At 43.3% G+C, this 16,273-nt stretch overlaps 1 protein-coding gene across 1 annotated transcript in view; it reads right to left on the bottom strand.

Annotated features, from left to right (window-relative positions):
* Positions 1-976: 976 nt before the first annotated feature.
* Positions 977-16,273, bottom strand: part of ANKRD34B (ankyrin repeat domain 34B) — a 73,909-nt gene continuing 58,612 nt past the window's right edge. The window contains exon 2 of the mRNA XM_075342058.1: positions 977-5,231. Within this exon, the coding sequence (XP_075198173.1) occupies positions 3,634-5,202 (1,569 nt within the window). The 5' untranslated portion in view covers positions 5,203-5,231 and the 3' untranslated portion in view covers positions 977-3,633. The remainder of the gene's footprint in view (positions 5,232-16,273) is intronic.

Raw genomic sequence — 16,273 nt, 5'->3', positions numbered from 1 at the left:
AAAAATCTGAACCACTTATTTCGGACGGCATCCAGTGTGGAGCATGTTGTAAAAGAACGATATCACATAAGTTGGTGTGACCTGTTTTGTTTGGCCATATATGCTGAATAGCAGATGACCAAGCGGAAAGACATGCGTTCTACCAATAGCCAAAATTAGCAGCAATCTGATCTGTTATATTAATTGTGCTCATAAAACACATACTCCATTAAGCCTACACAGCTAAGGAATTGCACTAAGTCTAAGCACTAATATGCTTTACATAAAGAACTATACAGAAACTGCATGGCTAAGCTCTAAAGTGGTAAGCCTAATGACCCTATGCAATACTAAGAAATGACAACTGATATGTATCAGAAGAATAATAATACAAGTATGTATCGTAATAAATCAATAATTATAATACATAAAAATAGAGCCATAAATAGTATACATATTGTGGATACTGTAGATCAATAAATAAATAAATATGCATTTTATTCTTAGAAATAAAAAATTGTTCCTCTCTACAGCTGACAATCAACTATATACACAATAGATGATCAAAGTTGTCCTTTATCCATAGAGTCAATAAGATTACATCTTCATATCATAAATACATTTGTCTAATAAACAGAAACAAAATAGAGCATTGAATCTTTAAGTATTGATTTGCTGGAAAGATAAATGGTGCAAATAGGGTCTTATCCTAATAAAACGGATAAGAAAACACGCGGAGTTGCTCACCTGAAATGTTTGTGAAACAGTCACAACCACTATAAACCGCGTACAGGAAACAGCTGCCGCAGCCCGCTTGGGGAGGTATCACAGGATGGAGAATAAAGGGTTAAAAAAAATGCACCGCCGTGGAAGACACAATCATTCGTGGTAGCCTGGACAGTGATCTATTTCTATGCATTTCGGGGAAAATCTCCTGCTTCAGGAAAAATCACAAGTGTGACTTTTTTTTTGTCCTGAAGAAGTAGATTTTCTCTGAAATGCGTGGAAATAAATCACTGTCCAGGCTACCACGAATGATTGCGTCTTGATTTTTTCTGAAGAAGGAGATTTTCTCTGAAAGCGTAGAAATAAATCACTGTCTAGGCTACCATGACTGATTGCATCTTGATTTATCCTGAAGGAGATTTTCTGCAAAATACGTAAGAATAAATCACTGTGCAGTCTACAACAACTGATTATTTCTTGATTTCACCTGAAGAAGATTTTTTGCGAAACGTTTAGAAATAAATCATTGACCAGGCTACCATGACTGATTATTCTTTGATCTTTCCTGAAGAAGGAGATTTTCTCCGAAACACATAGAAATAAATCACTATCCAGGCTACCACAGCTGATTGTTTTTTTATTTTTCCTGAACAAGGAGCTTTCATGTGAAACGCATAGAAATAAATCACTGTCCAGGCTACCACGACTGATTGTGTCTTGATTGCTCCTGAAGAAGTTGGTTTTCTGCAAAACGCATAGAAATAATTCCCTGTCCAGGCTACAACAACTGATTGCTTCTTCTATGCCAGCGCATTTTTTTTAACCCTTTCCTCTCCATCTTGTGAACAAATCTTTAAAGGAATTCTCCATGTAAAACAAATGTACTGTGCTCTGCCTAGTGGAAATACATGAGGGGGTGGTGCATGGCACAGTAATTTAAAGAATATCAAAGGTGGATAGTGGATCTGTACAATCTGTAGTGTTCCATTAACTTCTCTTCATTGCACAGTGTTGGATTACAACACGAATAGAGAAGCAAATGTTATAAATAATACCCTGCATAGGTGATCAACTTTTCACATTTTGACCTACCTTTGTATGTCATTATATAAGCCTTTCACCATAATTACCTATGATCCACATCTTTGGGAGAAAAAAAAGTAATTGCAAAGACCATTACACCTCTGATTTGACAATATAACCTTATCAAACAAGAATTTCCATTTCATAAGGCTTATAAATAATAGTTTTGTGTTACTTAGAATCATAAACATATTCAGTATTTCTTAGTCTCCTAATAAAGTGCTCATTCATATCAGACACTTTGTATATACATGGCATTTACATAATCCGTTGATTCGCTTTTAAAACATTGCATTGCCCAACATATGGGTTTGACTTGCCTGCAATGGCATTTGGAATGGCTTCTTATCACAAAGAGTAGTCATTTTTATCTAACTGTACAATGCCTGGTGTACATTTCTGAAAAAGCAAATTTCTGGGGGGAATGTAAACAGGCACAGTATGGGGAGCGAGAGGGGAATGTATACAGACATAGTATGGGGAGCAAATGGGGAAAGAAATTTCAGCATTGAATGTTGAAACATTTCAGCCCCTCCATAATTATAAATGCCCCTCAGGACCATAATCCAGGCTGGAGAAGATGAAATATACAATGTATTTACAAAGTGACCCAACTATTTTGTAAAAAGCGAACAACAAATTATATAAATGTGAACATTCGCCATAAGCTGTACCTTTCGACAAATAAGTTTATCTTTTCAACAATCCGGTACTGATATGTTGATGATATATTTGGTATTCGTAACCTTCTATAGTTTTTGACCTTTGTTACTCTCTTTGGTTTAAATAAAATGCTGCACATATCACTTGGTAACACAGGAGTACCAATTACATGCGGCTTGTTAGGTCTGGTTGACAGCGCTGTTTTTTGTAGCATTTTGAACAATTACAAATTGATGACAAACCCTATTGTCAACATGTATATTATTGACCTATACCATAAGATTGTCCTTGTTTTGCAAACAGAGGACATTTTATTCTATTGTATAGTTTGTATAGTCCCATGCACAAGGAAAAAAAAGAAATGAAATATCTGCCTCCAAAAAGCAGCATGTTCTTCCGTCCATGGCTGAACCATGTTGGTGCATTAATAATGATAAACGCTTCTAAAGCATAATTTGTAACAGTATAAGAACTTTTTGTTAGCATTTTCACATCCGCGGAACATAACATATCACAGTATTTAATACATTTCTAAGAAATAATTTCCAGTGAAATATATATAGTGCATGATCCACCTTATTTTCAAAGCAGTAAATGGTCACCAACCTTCCGACAATGTTCTTGAGGCTGCTAATTGCCCCGTCAATACATAAGACATCTTGATACGTCTCTTAGTTCAGTAATGGAATAAATATATATGTGTATAAATGAGCTTATGTGTGTATTCACTCTAGAGGTAGAGGTGCTCCATAGATACACCTGGGTAGATATAGATGACCTGGCGTGTACAAAGCACACTGTCAGCGCTAAAAGCATAAATGGTCTCCTTGACCATGAACCTGAACCTTCATGTTCTGAGGCTCCATCCTCTGGTTTCTCTTGTTCGCTCTCGGTCTCAGTAACCCGAATCTATCATTTCTCCATACTTCTGCCTTCCCTACAGCCTGCTATGCCATTAAAAAAAAGCCTGCAAATGTAGGGCAGAAATTCATTTATATTGTAGTGAAAACTGTGATTACTGCTAACGACCAAGCATTTTACTGCTTGAATAATTTATCCAGCATAAGCTGAACGGATCTGTTTTCTTTGCAGAAAAGGTCTGAAGCATTTTGTGCAGCAGGTGCTGTTTGGAGAGAGAGAGCTGATAAGGTTGCTCCAATGCTTGTGTTTTGACGGCTTTCTCTAGCCAAGAATTTCTTCAAAGTTTACAAGTTGTTTAATCTGTTCTGTGTGCATTGAATGTCTCCGGAGAAGCATTTTCTTGCTTATTGACTCTTTTGGAAACAGTGGAGCAGTGGGAACAAGGGGCTTTGGCCCTGGGAAAATAAGACTAGATACTTTACTATGGCAGGAGATGTCTGGAATAGGCGGATGTGGGTTCACATTCAGTGGTGGAAGAAACCCTGGTCTAGTTTGGCTTATGTGATCTAAAAGTAAAGCCCCAGATCCACGTCTCTCCAAAAGGGCATGGTTCCTTCTACTTAATGCTGTGACAGACACATTTTCTAGAGACTCCCTAGAACCCGACAGCAAGGATGGGGGAGAAAACATCTTCTTTTTTTCCAAAAGAGATTTACTGTCTTCTGTTGTAGCCAGACCATGATTTCTTGTGAGTTGTGAGTCAGAGCTATAATGGTTTGCCCCTAAATTTCTTCTTTGAACAATGCTCCTTAGGCTGGAAACAGACATTGTGTGCACTGAATCAGGGTCTTGGTCAACAGGAATTTCTGATTTACTTGGTGTTCCTTCAGGGTAAAGTGTTTGTGAATGTATTTCATCATATGAGAGTTTTCTTGGACCGGATGAGTCGAGTGTTTTTAGAAGATGAGCAGTATCCTTCACATCAATGCTCTGATGTCGAGTGAAATAACGCTTTGAATGTACTAAACCATTCATTTTAAGGGATAGCTCTTCTTCAGGAGTTATATCTTGTAGCTCCTCTTGAAGAGAAGACACTTTGTGTTGGTGGAGCAGGGATGGAGGAATCTTCAACCATGGTTCAGAGTGTAGTCTCTGAAGAAGTGGCAGCTTTGCTCCAACATGCATCATATGAGTCTTTTTGGTTGGAGAACCTGGCTCAGAAGAACCCTTTAAGTCATTATCTGTATCAACCTCCTTAAAGTTGAATAGTTCCTTTTCTGCTTCAAATGCATTTGATATTGGTGTGGGAGAAGTCTTTAACTCAATTTCAGAAGGTGATGTGCATGGAGAAGGAGAATTATGGTCAATTCCTGGAGAAGGTGGCACATTTAGATACTGCCTTGTAGTCTGTCTGCCAGATGGGGACTTATCAGTTGTAATGATTATAACTTCTTTTCCCTTGGCCTTGCAAGCATTTAGTAAAATCCTTAGAGTTTCCTTGTCCTCTGAGTTGACTGCATACACAAGGGCAGAGAATCCAGTGTGGTCTTGTAGACTGGGATCGGCACCACTCTCTAAAAGCATAGATACAACCTCCGAGCCAGCATTTTCCAAGCAAGCATGCATTAAAGCCGTTTTCCCAAATTTATCTTGAATATTAGGATCTGCATTGTTTTCCAGAAGATATTTAATCATTTTAACTTTGCTAACACTTTGATGGTCAACATGTTTTGTTTTACAAGCAATCATAAGGGGGGTTTCTCCACGATCATTGCTTTCATTGATGTATGCTCCACCTTCCAAGAGAAGTCGTGTGAGACGTAGCCTACTTTGGTACACCGCTTTAATGAGAGAGTTGCCTTCAATTGTAACATCAACGCCTTCATCCATTATTATTAGAATCTTCAGTTTCCCCAAAACTGTAGAAAGATAATAAATATAATGTTATTACACTTGGTAACAACTTTACTAAGTACAATCTTATCACAGAAAAAACAAGCTTGTCACATCGTATCGTATTTACCTCATCACATTCCCTTTAAATAGCCACATGTTTTATTAAATATCATTAGCCCAGACAATCCCTTTAAGAAGCTTTTGGGTTTTCTAGTGGTATGTTTTGGTTAAAGTGTACCTCCATGTTTGATAAATCAGAAAATCATATGCTGCAGTATTTACTATTAGGCATAACTGTCTAGAATATTCTCTGTCATGTAATCCCCTTGTATAACTAAGAGTCATTTATTTCAGGAAAACATTTTTTGTGCTAAACTAATATTTTAATATTTACTAATCAATACCTCCTACAACAGCCACAAGTTGCTCATCTATTTGGCTTTGAACTTGGCTGTCTATTATTGTCTTTCATGGATTATACATAAACACAGGAACAGAACAGGCTATGCTATAAATGTGCAAGATATCACATATATAATATATTCCAAGATAAAGCTTATATATTAGTATATACACCCTCTGGTAAAGGAAGCAGGATTTCTGCCCATGCATCCCACTCGCTGTTCACCATCTGAATCAGCTGCCAAAAATAAATATTGTTTCCCAAGAAATTCTATGAAATCTGCCGCCAGAATGTTTTAATAAGATAAAGTCTTGCAAATAGTGAGACACCTGCAGCAAAACAACAGTTGTTAAAGTCACAAATGAAAATGTCTTTCTTGGAATTTTCCATACTTAATCCATAAGGCAATCATTGACCATGACAGGGCTACATAGGGAGAGGGGAGCGGGGGCAGGAGTGTACTCTGACGTCTCCATTTATAAGACCTTGTAATGTCCAATTCTCATTACCAGTAATAGATAGATTCTGATCTGGCATAAATCCTAAGTCATATGCAAAGGATTGTTAAAAATCCACTTTTGACTTTTAGGATCGCTACTTCCAATAGGTGGCGCTGCGCTAGAGTTTGTCTCCTATCCTGGAGAGACAATTTCAGTAATAGATAGGCAGAACTACAGGTATAGCAAAGTACAAGCATCCTATTCTATGAACCAACAGTAACTATTGACCTTCAGAGTATTTCCAGGAGATGACCTCCAACCCTTTTATTTGTGAGATTAATTAAAGGGGTTTATGAGATTGTGAAAATAAAAAGACTGTTTTACCCGTGTTCCCCCAAAAACAAGACCGGGTCTTATATCATTTTTCTCTCCGAAAGATGCGCTAGGGCTTATTCTCAGGGGATGCCTTATATTTTGTACTAGTGGTGTGCCAATTCCTCTGTGCAGGACATCTTGCACACAGGTGATGCTCTGCTGCGCCTTCCTGAACTTCAGAGCCAGCAGTGATGTTTCCTTTGTGCAGAGCAATTTGCATTTGGAGATGCTCTGCTGTGTTTCTCTAAATACTTGCTGACAGGTTGTTTGACAGCATAGGATTCCATGCAGGTTCTGGGAAGTGATTTTACTTAGGTGTTCCACCTTCCTGGTAATTGCTCTGTTTCATTACTGAGCATGCTCTCCCATAACCTCCCCAGTCATACTTTCTGGTTCTGCAGTTGTGCTCTTGACTTGTGTTGTACTTATGTTCTGATCTAAGTTTCTTGACCCTGGACCATTGATTGACCCCTCTCTGCCTGCACCCTGTTCTTGTCGTTACCTCCTGGCTTCTGACCTTAGACCGCTCCCTGAACACATCTATGTCTTCTCCCTGAATCTAATACGTACTCTCCTGGAATTCTGGCCCTCGGCCTGTGACTTGACTGCGTTTCTGCTTACTCCCTGTGTCCTGTCGTGCCCTCCTGTCTCCTGACCCCATCTTGCCAGACTACCCTTCCATCTATACTATTTGTAAGTAGTGACTGGCATCACAGGTAGGAGTAATTGGGTCACCGATTAATGAAAAAGAATATTCACCCCTTCCCCAGCCCATAATCCCGCCTACACCTCACCCGACATCAGTGTTTGGAACTTTTGTTAATAAAAAAATTAATATTCACCAGGCTTTTTTTAGGCAGCATAAACTGATCTGCAGTGTATGCAGTGGTGGGATTCAGCTGGTTCTGTCCGCTTCGGGCGAACCAGTTGTTAAAATAACAGCCGGTTCACCGAACCGGCAAGAATCAGCATTGCTATATTCATTTGTATCGGTGTCTTTAAGGCACCGAAACAAATGAATCCCCATTCCTCCGTGCACGCTGCACTTCCGGGTTTAGTGGAGCCAGTTTGCTCTCTGACCCGGTGTCCGGCGGCGTTCTGACGTTGCAGATGTCACGGCAGTGTGGTGAGATTACCTCACCATGCTGCCGCCTGTCAGCGTCAGTATGCAGAGTGCCATGGAGGAGGACCGAGCAGAGGCCGCCGGCACTTGGAGCAGGTAAGCGCTCTGTGAGCCGAAGATGCGACTCTGCAGGGGAGAGGAGGCCACATGGGACGGGAGCCTGCAGGGGAGAGGAGGCCACATGGGACAGGAGCAGACAGGGGAGAGGAGGCCACATGGGACAGGAGCAGGCAGGGGAGAGGAGGCCACATAGAACGGGAGCCTGCAGGGACGAGGAGGCCACATAGGACGGGAGCCTGCAGGGGAGAGGACCTGTATAGGAAAGGTTGTCGGCTCAAATTTGAGCAGGGTTCCTTTAGTAATAATTTTCAAACATTGTAGAAAAACTCTCATACAATATGCCAAGTAAATAAGTGACTGACAGTGACTGAAACAACTGGTACTTGATAGGAAAGTGAAGATATAGGTAGAGTAAGAAGGGAAAACTTTTTATTATTAATTACTTGTATTTTGTGGTTGATAAAAGTGTGCAAAAATGGGTGTGGCTAACAAAATGGGTGTGGTTACAGAATGGGGCGTGGTTTTCAAATGGGCGGGGTTTACAGAGAACCTGTTAAAAAGTTGAATCCCACCCTTGAGTGTGTGGTTTAAATATGTCAATTTCTATTACAAGTATGCAGAGTTTTATGTGCATATTTTCCCCACAAAATTACCTAAATTAGATGCGGAAATTACGCAGGTAAAAAAAGAAACATAAGAGGAATTGAAATGTGGATTTGAAATGCACCGCAGGTCAGTTTACTCTGCATAAAAAAGCAGCAGGCATGAGATTTCTGTAAATCCCAACCACTTATTGGAACTGTAAGATGCCGTGTTGTATTACACAAAAAAAATAAATAAAATGCTGGGTCAAAAACTCATAGTGGCCATGGTAGCTTCTCCTATGCTTTAGACGCAAAGCTGGCTTAGCTCAGCCTGGGAGACAGCTCTGTTTGGAGTAGCGGTGCAACCCTGCCACTGATCTGACCGCTCAAATTTCTGGAGCACCTCACCCCCTAGAAAAGGACCTGCCGTTTGCAAAGTGTTTTTTTCCCTGGTTTAAAGGGAATCTGTCACCACTTTGACCATTTTAAACTATTAATATGGGCATACAGGTTATACAATGCTGAAAAAAGCCATACATGTCTGCCTCATATCAGATGCCTTGTTGTGGATAAATCATCTTTTATCACTTTATATAAAAGGAGCTCTTCCAGGCTATGGGGAGGATGTTGCCCAGAAGATAACTCCGCCTCCAGAGATTATTTTAAATAAAAGGGGCATTACCAGTGTGAGACACGTAGCTGACACAGAACAGGAGAAATTAAATTTGACTTCTTGCAAACACATTTTTTGCAGCTCCCTGAGCTCTGCTTCATTACAACAATATTGGAACCCTGTGTGCCTGTGAGCTGGAGGCTGAAGCTGAGAGGAACCTGCACAAGTGTAAGTTATAATCACACACAGCTCTGCAGTAAGAGCAGAGAGCGGCCATCACACTGGTGACACCCCTTTTATTTAAAATAATCCCGGGAGGCGGAGTTATCTTCAAGGCAGCATCCGCCCCATAACCTGGAAGAGCTCATTTACATAAAGTGATAAAATATGATATTTCCACAAGGCATCTGATATGAGACATACAGGTATGAGATTTTTCAGCATTCTATAACCTGTATGCCCAAAATAACAGTTTAAAAAGGTCAAAGTGGTGACAGATTCTCTTTAAATGCTTCTGTTCTCCTGGATTTGGCATGGTTTATTTTTTTGCTCTTGTGCTATGTTTTTTATTCCCATTCATGAGACATTGCTCCATCTTCCCTGTATGTAAGTCTAGTCTTATCAGCTAAGTTGGGTGGTCCTTAACCATTCTTTGTGGGTATGTTCTAAAATCACATATAAGGAAGTGAGTGCCACATCGCAGAAACAGGAATATGCTGGAACGAAAAACAACAATGCCAGATATAGAAAAACAGCAGCACATCGACCAGGTTAAAAAAAAATCATTTGATCAAGAATAATAAAATGATAAGAAAATCATGCTGCAAGGGGGAGGCAGAGAATTCAGGGATGCCTGTCTTGTCAAGGTCCAATCTGTTGTTTATTTGCTATGTTTGTTTAAGCAGCAGGATGTCTCATTGTTCGGACTACAATATTACACGCACGACAGTCCATAACGCCCGATCCTCTGACACCTCACTGTCAATGTACAATCTCTATTGAGAGCTTGGTTAATCAGGAGCAGCTCTCTGAACTCTGCTACGTGGCTAAATCCAAAAATTCTGATTGCGTCAGAACGACTGCACCCAGTAATCTAAGTGCTACATCGTTGGATTCGGGATCTCTTTGCCTACATTATGCTGCTCTCAGATGAGGTAGCAAAAACCTGCTGACAGATTCCCTTTAAAGGAAATATTTAATAGAAAATGACCTATAGTTTTAAATAAGATTGTTGTGTTACATATATTTTTTTTTAGCAGTGTTTTTTTTTTTTTCATATCACAATCTCTACTTAAAATAAAAATCATAAATCATTGTCCCATAGGGCATAGATTAAGAATGAACTTTGTACAGAGTGAAGAATGTAGGCAGAAGACAGCCCTCTTGGTGACTCTGTCCAGCTAATCACCACCCAGCTTGTGTGAGGATCATCGGGGAGGCGAACAGGAGTGGATCCACCAAACCACAGGGGGAAGCCTGGCCTACCTTGATGTGGGAGTTGCTTGAATAAGTGCCTACCAGGTATTCACCAGAGCCTCTGATGGTGAGGATGGGCTTGGTTGCCAGTAGATGCCAGGTACCACTGCCATGGCAGTGTCTGGAGCTGTGGTGTGCCGCCCCCGTGCCAGCAGCCATGCTGCTCGGATCCGGATCTGCGGTATGGCTCGAGGGACTCTACCGGACCCGGGGGTCACGCGGACACTTCGAATGAAAAGGGGGTGACATATTTGTACGGGGGTTGTTAGAAAACTGTTTGTGATGCCACCCACTGTGTGTGGTGAGATGTAGCACCACCGCTGCTGTTGTGGGGCTCCCAGGGGCGATGGGCTGGCAGCTGGATGTTAACCCCTCCGTGGGCAGGGATGGATGCCCCAGGCCCAGTGTCTCTGTGCAGGGGATGATAACGGCAGGGGCCGGTGCACCCGGTCAGGCCGGGAAAGTTACTCACTGTTGAATCACTCAGACAAGTCTTTTGGTAAACCAAGGTGATGATGGCCGGCTGCCACAGATGGGTGTATCTGGTCCCACACCCGGGCTGATGGTCATTGCCCCTTTCCTCTGCACTTTGTGTTTTCTTATGTAGACTTCCCGGTGTGTAACAAAGGAGTCCGCTCCCGGTCCTCTGGTTGGGAGCCGTGCCCGTCAGACGCTGACCTGTGGGATCTACCGGGCCCTGGCGGATGCCCTATCCCTCTCTGTGGGTGGTTGGCTACTTTTCGGGACTTAGGTTGGGACAGAACCTGGAATCCTGCCCTCAATCGGTTAATTAGCTAGGCCGTCGGTGCCGGTCCTAGCTTCAGGGTCCGAGTATCCCCTTGTGTGCACGGTTTCCGGGTCGGTTCTCCGTTGTCGGTACCGGCAGGCTACAACCCTGCCCCGGTCCACCTCGGATCTGCCAAGCCATCTTCCCGTCTCCTGCTGGCGGTGACCACCGTATAATACCTAGCCAATCTGTCAGGGCTCCGACCCTGACACCTGTCAGCTTCTCCTCCTCACTCCTCTCAACTTGAACCTCAAAACTCATCTGCTGTTTTCCCGCCCCGGGCTCTCCAGACCCCTAGGTGGGCGTTTCCTTTCTGCCTGGTCCCGCCCACTGATGTGTCTGTCCTTCCCTGAGGGGGTGACTACCGGGCCCAGGCGAATGCCCTATCCCTCTCTGTGGGTGGTTGTCTACTTTTCGGGACTTAGGTTGGGACAGAACCTAGAATCCTGCCATCAATCGGTTAATTAGCTAGGTCGTCGGTGCCGGTCCTGGCTTCAGGGTGTGAGTACCCCCTTGTGTGCACGGTTTCCGGGTCGGTTCTCCGGTGTCGGTACCGGCGGGCTACAACCCTGCTCCGGTCCACCTCGGATCTGCCGAGCCGTCTTCCCATCTCCTGCTGGCAGTGACCACCATCTGCCACTTAGCCAATGTGTCAGGGCTCAGACCCTGACACCTGTCAGCTTCTCCTCCTCACTCCTCTCAACTTGAACCTCAAAACTCATCTGCTGTTTTCCCGCCCCTGGCTCTCCAGACCCTTAAGTGGGCGTTTCCTTTCCACCTGGTCCCGCCCACTGGTGTGTCTGTCCTTCCCTGAGGAGGTGACTAGGGTTTCAGGTCGGCTGCTTGAACCCTGTGTGGGAGCGGTGTTATGCGGGGGCATGTACTCTGTGACTACCTGGTTTTGCCAGGGCGTCACAGTGGTAGCTGACCCCCGGGGTTGAGAAGCAAGTTCAAGCGGACAGGATGGCAGGTGCAGACTGAACGGCTGGTTCACGCTGATGCGCTACGTCTTATTTTAAGGGGATGTCTTATATTTTTGCATGAACATCAATTAGAGTTCGGGCAGCCCTATTATATGTAACGTTTATTGCAGTGTGTTGCCTCATGTAGCTATAAAACCTGGAAAGTTTATAGTCGCACATATATTAATGCAAAATAAATATTCACCTCTTCCTCTGCTCATAACCTCTCTGCCCCAGCATCAGTGATTAGGTGCAGTCAGACAGCCATATTTCTCGTCCGAGGATCACATCGCAATTCTCAGACTGGCCGTCTATTCTCCTAAACTGAGAGTGACATCTCTCTAGAAATACATGCTGTCAAGCTCAGGTCCGGAGAGCTGCCGGCCAGTACGAGGATTGCAATGTAATCCTTAGATGAGTAATACAGAAGTTTGACTGCACCCAATCACTGACGCCGGCACAAAGGGGTTGGCGTGACTGTAGGCTGGGGAAGGGGTGAATTTTCATCTTCGGTGTGCACTATAAACTTTATGGGGCCTACAGCAACACAACATGACAACATGCAGCAATAAAAGCTACATATCCTGAAAGGGCTGCCTAAGCCCTAAGCTCTGTTTCAGGATACTGTTAGGGTATGTGCTAAAGTACCCGCGGATATTTCCGCAGGTTTGTCTGCAGGTCTCCCGCAGCTGCTCTCCTGAATCCGCAGCTATCCATTTTTGTGGGTTCCGAGCATCTTTGTTGCGGTAAACCTGCGGAACAAGTGCGGAAATACCTGCGGAATTCCCGCCCTGTATCTCCATAGGAGCGGGAATTCCGCAGATATTTCTGCATGAATAATTGACATGCAGTTACGTGCGGTTGCGGGAAATCCGCAGCAGATTCCGCAGCCGCACATACCGCACCATTGATACAGCACTCCCCAAATCCCATAGGGTAACATGGGGAGTGTCTGTACTTGCTTAAACCTGCGGATTTATTTGGAAAATCCAGATAAATCCGCAGGTTTTCCATGGCATCCGCGGGTACATTGTCCTGTGGGCACATAGCTTAGGTATAGTAATGAACTGCAACCAGGGCTTATTATTGGAGTAGGGCTTATATTTTAAGGTCCAAAAAAATCCTTCTAGGGCTTATTTTCAGGGGTAGGTTTTTTCTTTAGGGAAACACTGTAGTTTATTTTGATCCCCTATTCCTGCAGATCGGCATACACAGTCCATTTCTATTACTGATTACCACTTTCTATTCCATGCTAGGAAGACTGAGACCTTTAAGGAACTCATATACTTTATAAGATCCTGCTACAGATGTCACGGACAAGAGCGCACAGACCACACAGGTTTGCAATGCTATTTCTATCTCACTTCAAATATGTTTAAGCAGCAGGAGATACTATTATAAGCAACGAGCCAAGGAAAGGTCCATTGCAAATTCTTTTTCTTTTGCTGCTCTGGCAAAGCTGACTTTTAGTAAGACGCTTCATTAACGTTTAACCTGCTCTGCCAACTTTCTACATTTCTGCAAAAAAATGAAGATTATATCTTTTACTATCAGGTTTTCAGGGCGAGAGCATAGGTATTTATAGCCCTGTTTTTGAAGGATGTCATTTTATAGCATGTACTATTCATGAAAGAACTGGTTTAATATAAATTAAAATGCGTCCAACTCTCATTAGTTCATTCACACGTAACAAACTAGAAGATTTTTATCTGGAAACATAGAAGAAAGATAAAAAGAAGAAATGGTTGCTGGACACGCTGGTTATATCATCAGATGATATGAATGCATGCCATCATTAAATGCTGGCTGCTGACAGACATTGCCAGGAGCACTGCTAATTCAGCTAATGACTAGCAAAGAAGAGCAGCATGGAAAAACTAGGGACGGAATGTAGCAAATTAACAGAAGAATACTTTGCATGGGTTAGAAGTTCCAATATAAAACAAAAAATTGTTTAACACAATAAAAAAATGCTGGAAATAAAATGATAAATAGGACATATAGTGAGAACGGATATGGTGATGCACTACTTAAAGGGAACCTGTCAGGTGCAATATGCACCAAGAACCACGAGCAGTTCTGGGTGTATATTGCTAATCCCTGGCTAACTGTCCCTGTATCTAGGAGCATAGATAAAGAGATCTTTAGAAAAAGTATTTCTAAAGATCCTTTATGATATGCTAATGAGGCCAGCGACTAGTCACAAGAGCATTATATCCCCCGACTAGTCCACCCACTTAACAAGTTAGCACGCCCACAGGGGTGTGATAACATTCTATGCAATGCCAGTGTCATCAGCAGTGACGCGCGTACCTGTGTCCGATGTCACTGCCTCAGACGGGTGTAATCTCAATGTGCATGATCAGAAGCCCCCGTCACTTCCGGTCATGTGCACTAGACCTCTCTGAAGCCCGGATGCATACACCCAGCTTCACAGTGACTTCTGACCATGCACACAGAGATTACATCTGACATCTGATGCAGGTATGCGCATCGCCACCTATGATGCTGGCAATGAATAGCATGTTAGCACGCCCCTGTAGGCGTGCTAACAAGCTAAGAGGGCAAACTAGTTGGAGGAACTAACACCCTTGCGAGCAGGGGCGTACATAGAAATCATGGGGCCCCATAGCAAAAGTCTGAATGGGGTCCCCCACCGATAAAAAAAACCCCAAACAAAATATTATCATAATAATCATATCAATATACGGGCGGCATGGTGGCTCAGTGGTTAGCACTGAAGTCTTGCAGCACTGGGTTCCTGGGTTCAAATCCCACCATGGACAACATCTGCAAGGAGTTTGTATGTTCTCCCCGTGTTTGCTTGGGTTTCCTCCGGGCACTCCGGTTTCCTCCCATACTCGAAAGACATCAGATAGGGACTCTAGATTGTGAGCTCCAATGGGGACAGTGTTGCCAATGTATGTAAAGCGCTGTGGAATTAATAGCACTATATAAATTAATAAAATTATTATTATTATATATATTACTGGGGGCTGGTAAGCGTTACTGGGGGCGGCTTATAGTCAGAAATAACACATACTACTACATAGTGTTACTGAACAACACCCACCATATAAAGGCCAATAATACATTGCAAAATAATGCCGCTACACCATGACCAAATATCACCACATAGAGTCTGAATATAACCACCGTCCTGTTACTGAGCAGAGTCCACTGCACCAAGACCAGTGAATTCAAACCGCAAATCCCTAAAAATCTGCAATATGTGAACTTGGCCTAAAGTAGCAATGTCTTTCTTCATGCCCCTTACCACACACAATATAAATTTTCACATCTGTCTCCCCCATTTAATGGTAACGATTATGACTCTCTTTATAGCCTTAGGATCTATAGTAAAACTCTGCAAAATACAGAGATAACACACACACACACACAGTGATGGCACAGCACAGGGGCAACACACACACACAGATGGCACGGCACAGGCACAACACACACAGTGATGGCACAGCACAGGGGCAACACACACACACACACACAGAGATGGCATGGCACAGGCACAACACACACAGTGATGGCACAACACAGGGGCAACACACACAAACTCACACACAGCAATGGCACAGCACAGGTGCAACCCACACACACAGTGATGGCACAGCACAGGGGCAAAACACACACAAACACACACACACACACACATATAGTGATGGTACAGCACAGGGGCAACACACACACAGTGATGGCACAGCACAGGGGCAACACACACACACAGTGATGGCACAGCACAGGGGCAACACACACACAGTGATGGCACAGCACAGGGGCAACACACACAGTGATGGCACAGCACAGGGGCAACACACACACAGTGATGGCACAGCACAGGGGCAACACATACACAGCGATGGCAGAGCACAGGGGCAACACACACAGTGATAGCACAGCACAGGGGCAACACACACAGTGATGGCACAGCACAGGGGCAACATACACAGTGATGGCACAGCAGCACAGGGGCAACATACACACATTATTGGCACAGGGGCAAAACACACACACAGAGTGATGGCACAGCACAGGGCAGTTTTCCTGTAGTGTTACAGGCAGACATTTGTACATTATAATACTCACCTGCTTCTGTGCTGTGAGAGATGATGTTAGTGGCTCCGGCCTCCCTGCTTCACTTCCTGTGAGTCTTCCTGGCTGCTCCTCCTGTCCTCTGCTTTTTCTTTCTATTCCTTCTGTTCTCCGCTTCTCACTGTTTTTCTGCTC

This window comes from Anomaloglossus baeobatrachus, chromosome 1 (genome assembly GCF_048569485.1).
Source record: "Anomaloglossus baeobatrachus isolate aAnoBae1 chromosome 1, aAnoBae1.hap1, whole genome shotgun sequence".
In the NCBI taxonomy this organism is placed as follows: Eukaryota; Metazoa; Chordata; class Amphibia; order Anura; family Aromobatidae; genus Anomaloglossus; species Anomaloglossus baeobatrachus.
The sequence above is the reverse complement of the archived record's forward strand: the minus strand, read 5'-3'. Positions and strand labels throughout refer to the sequence as shown.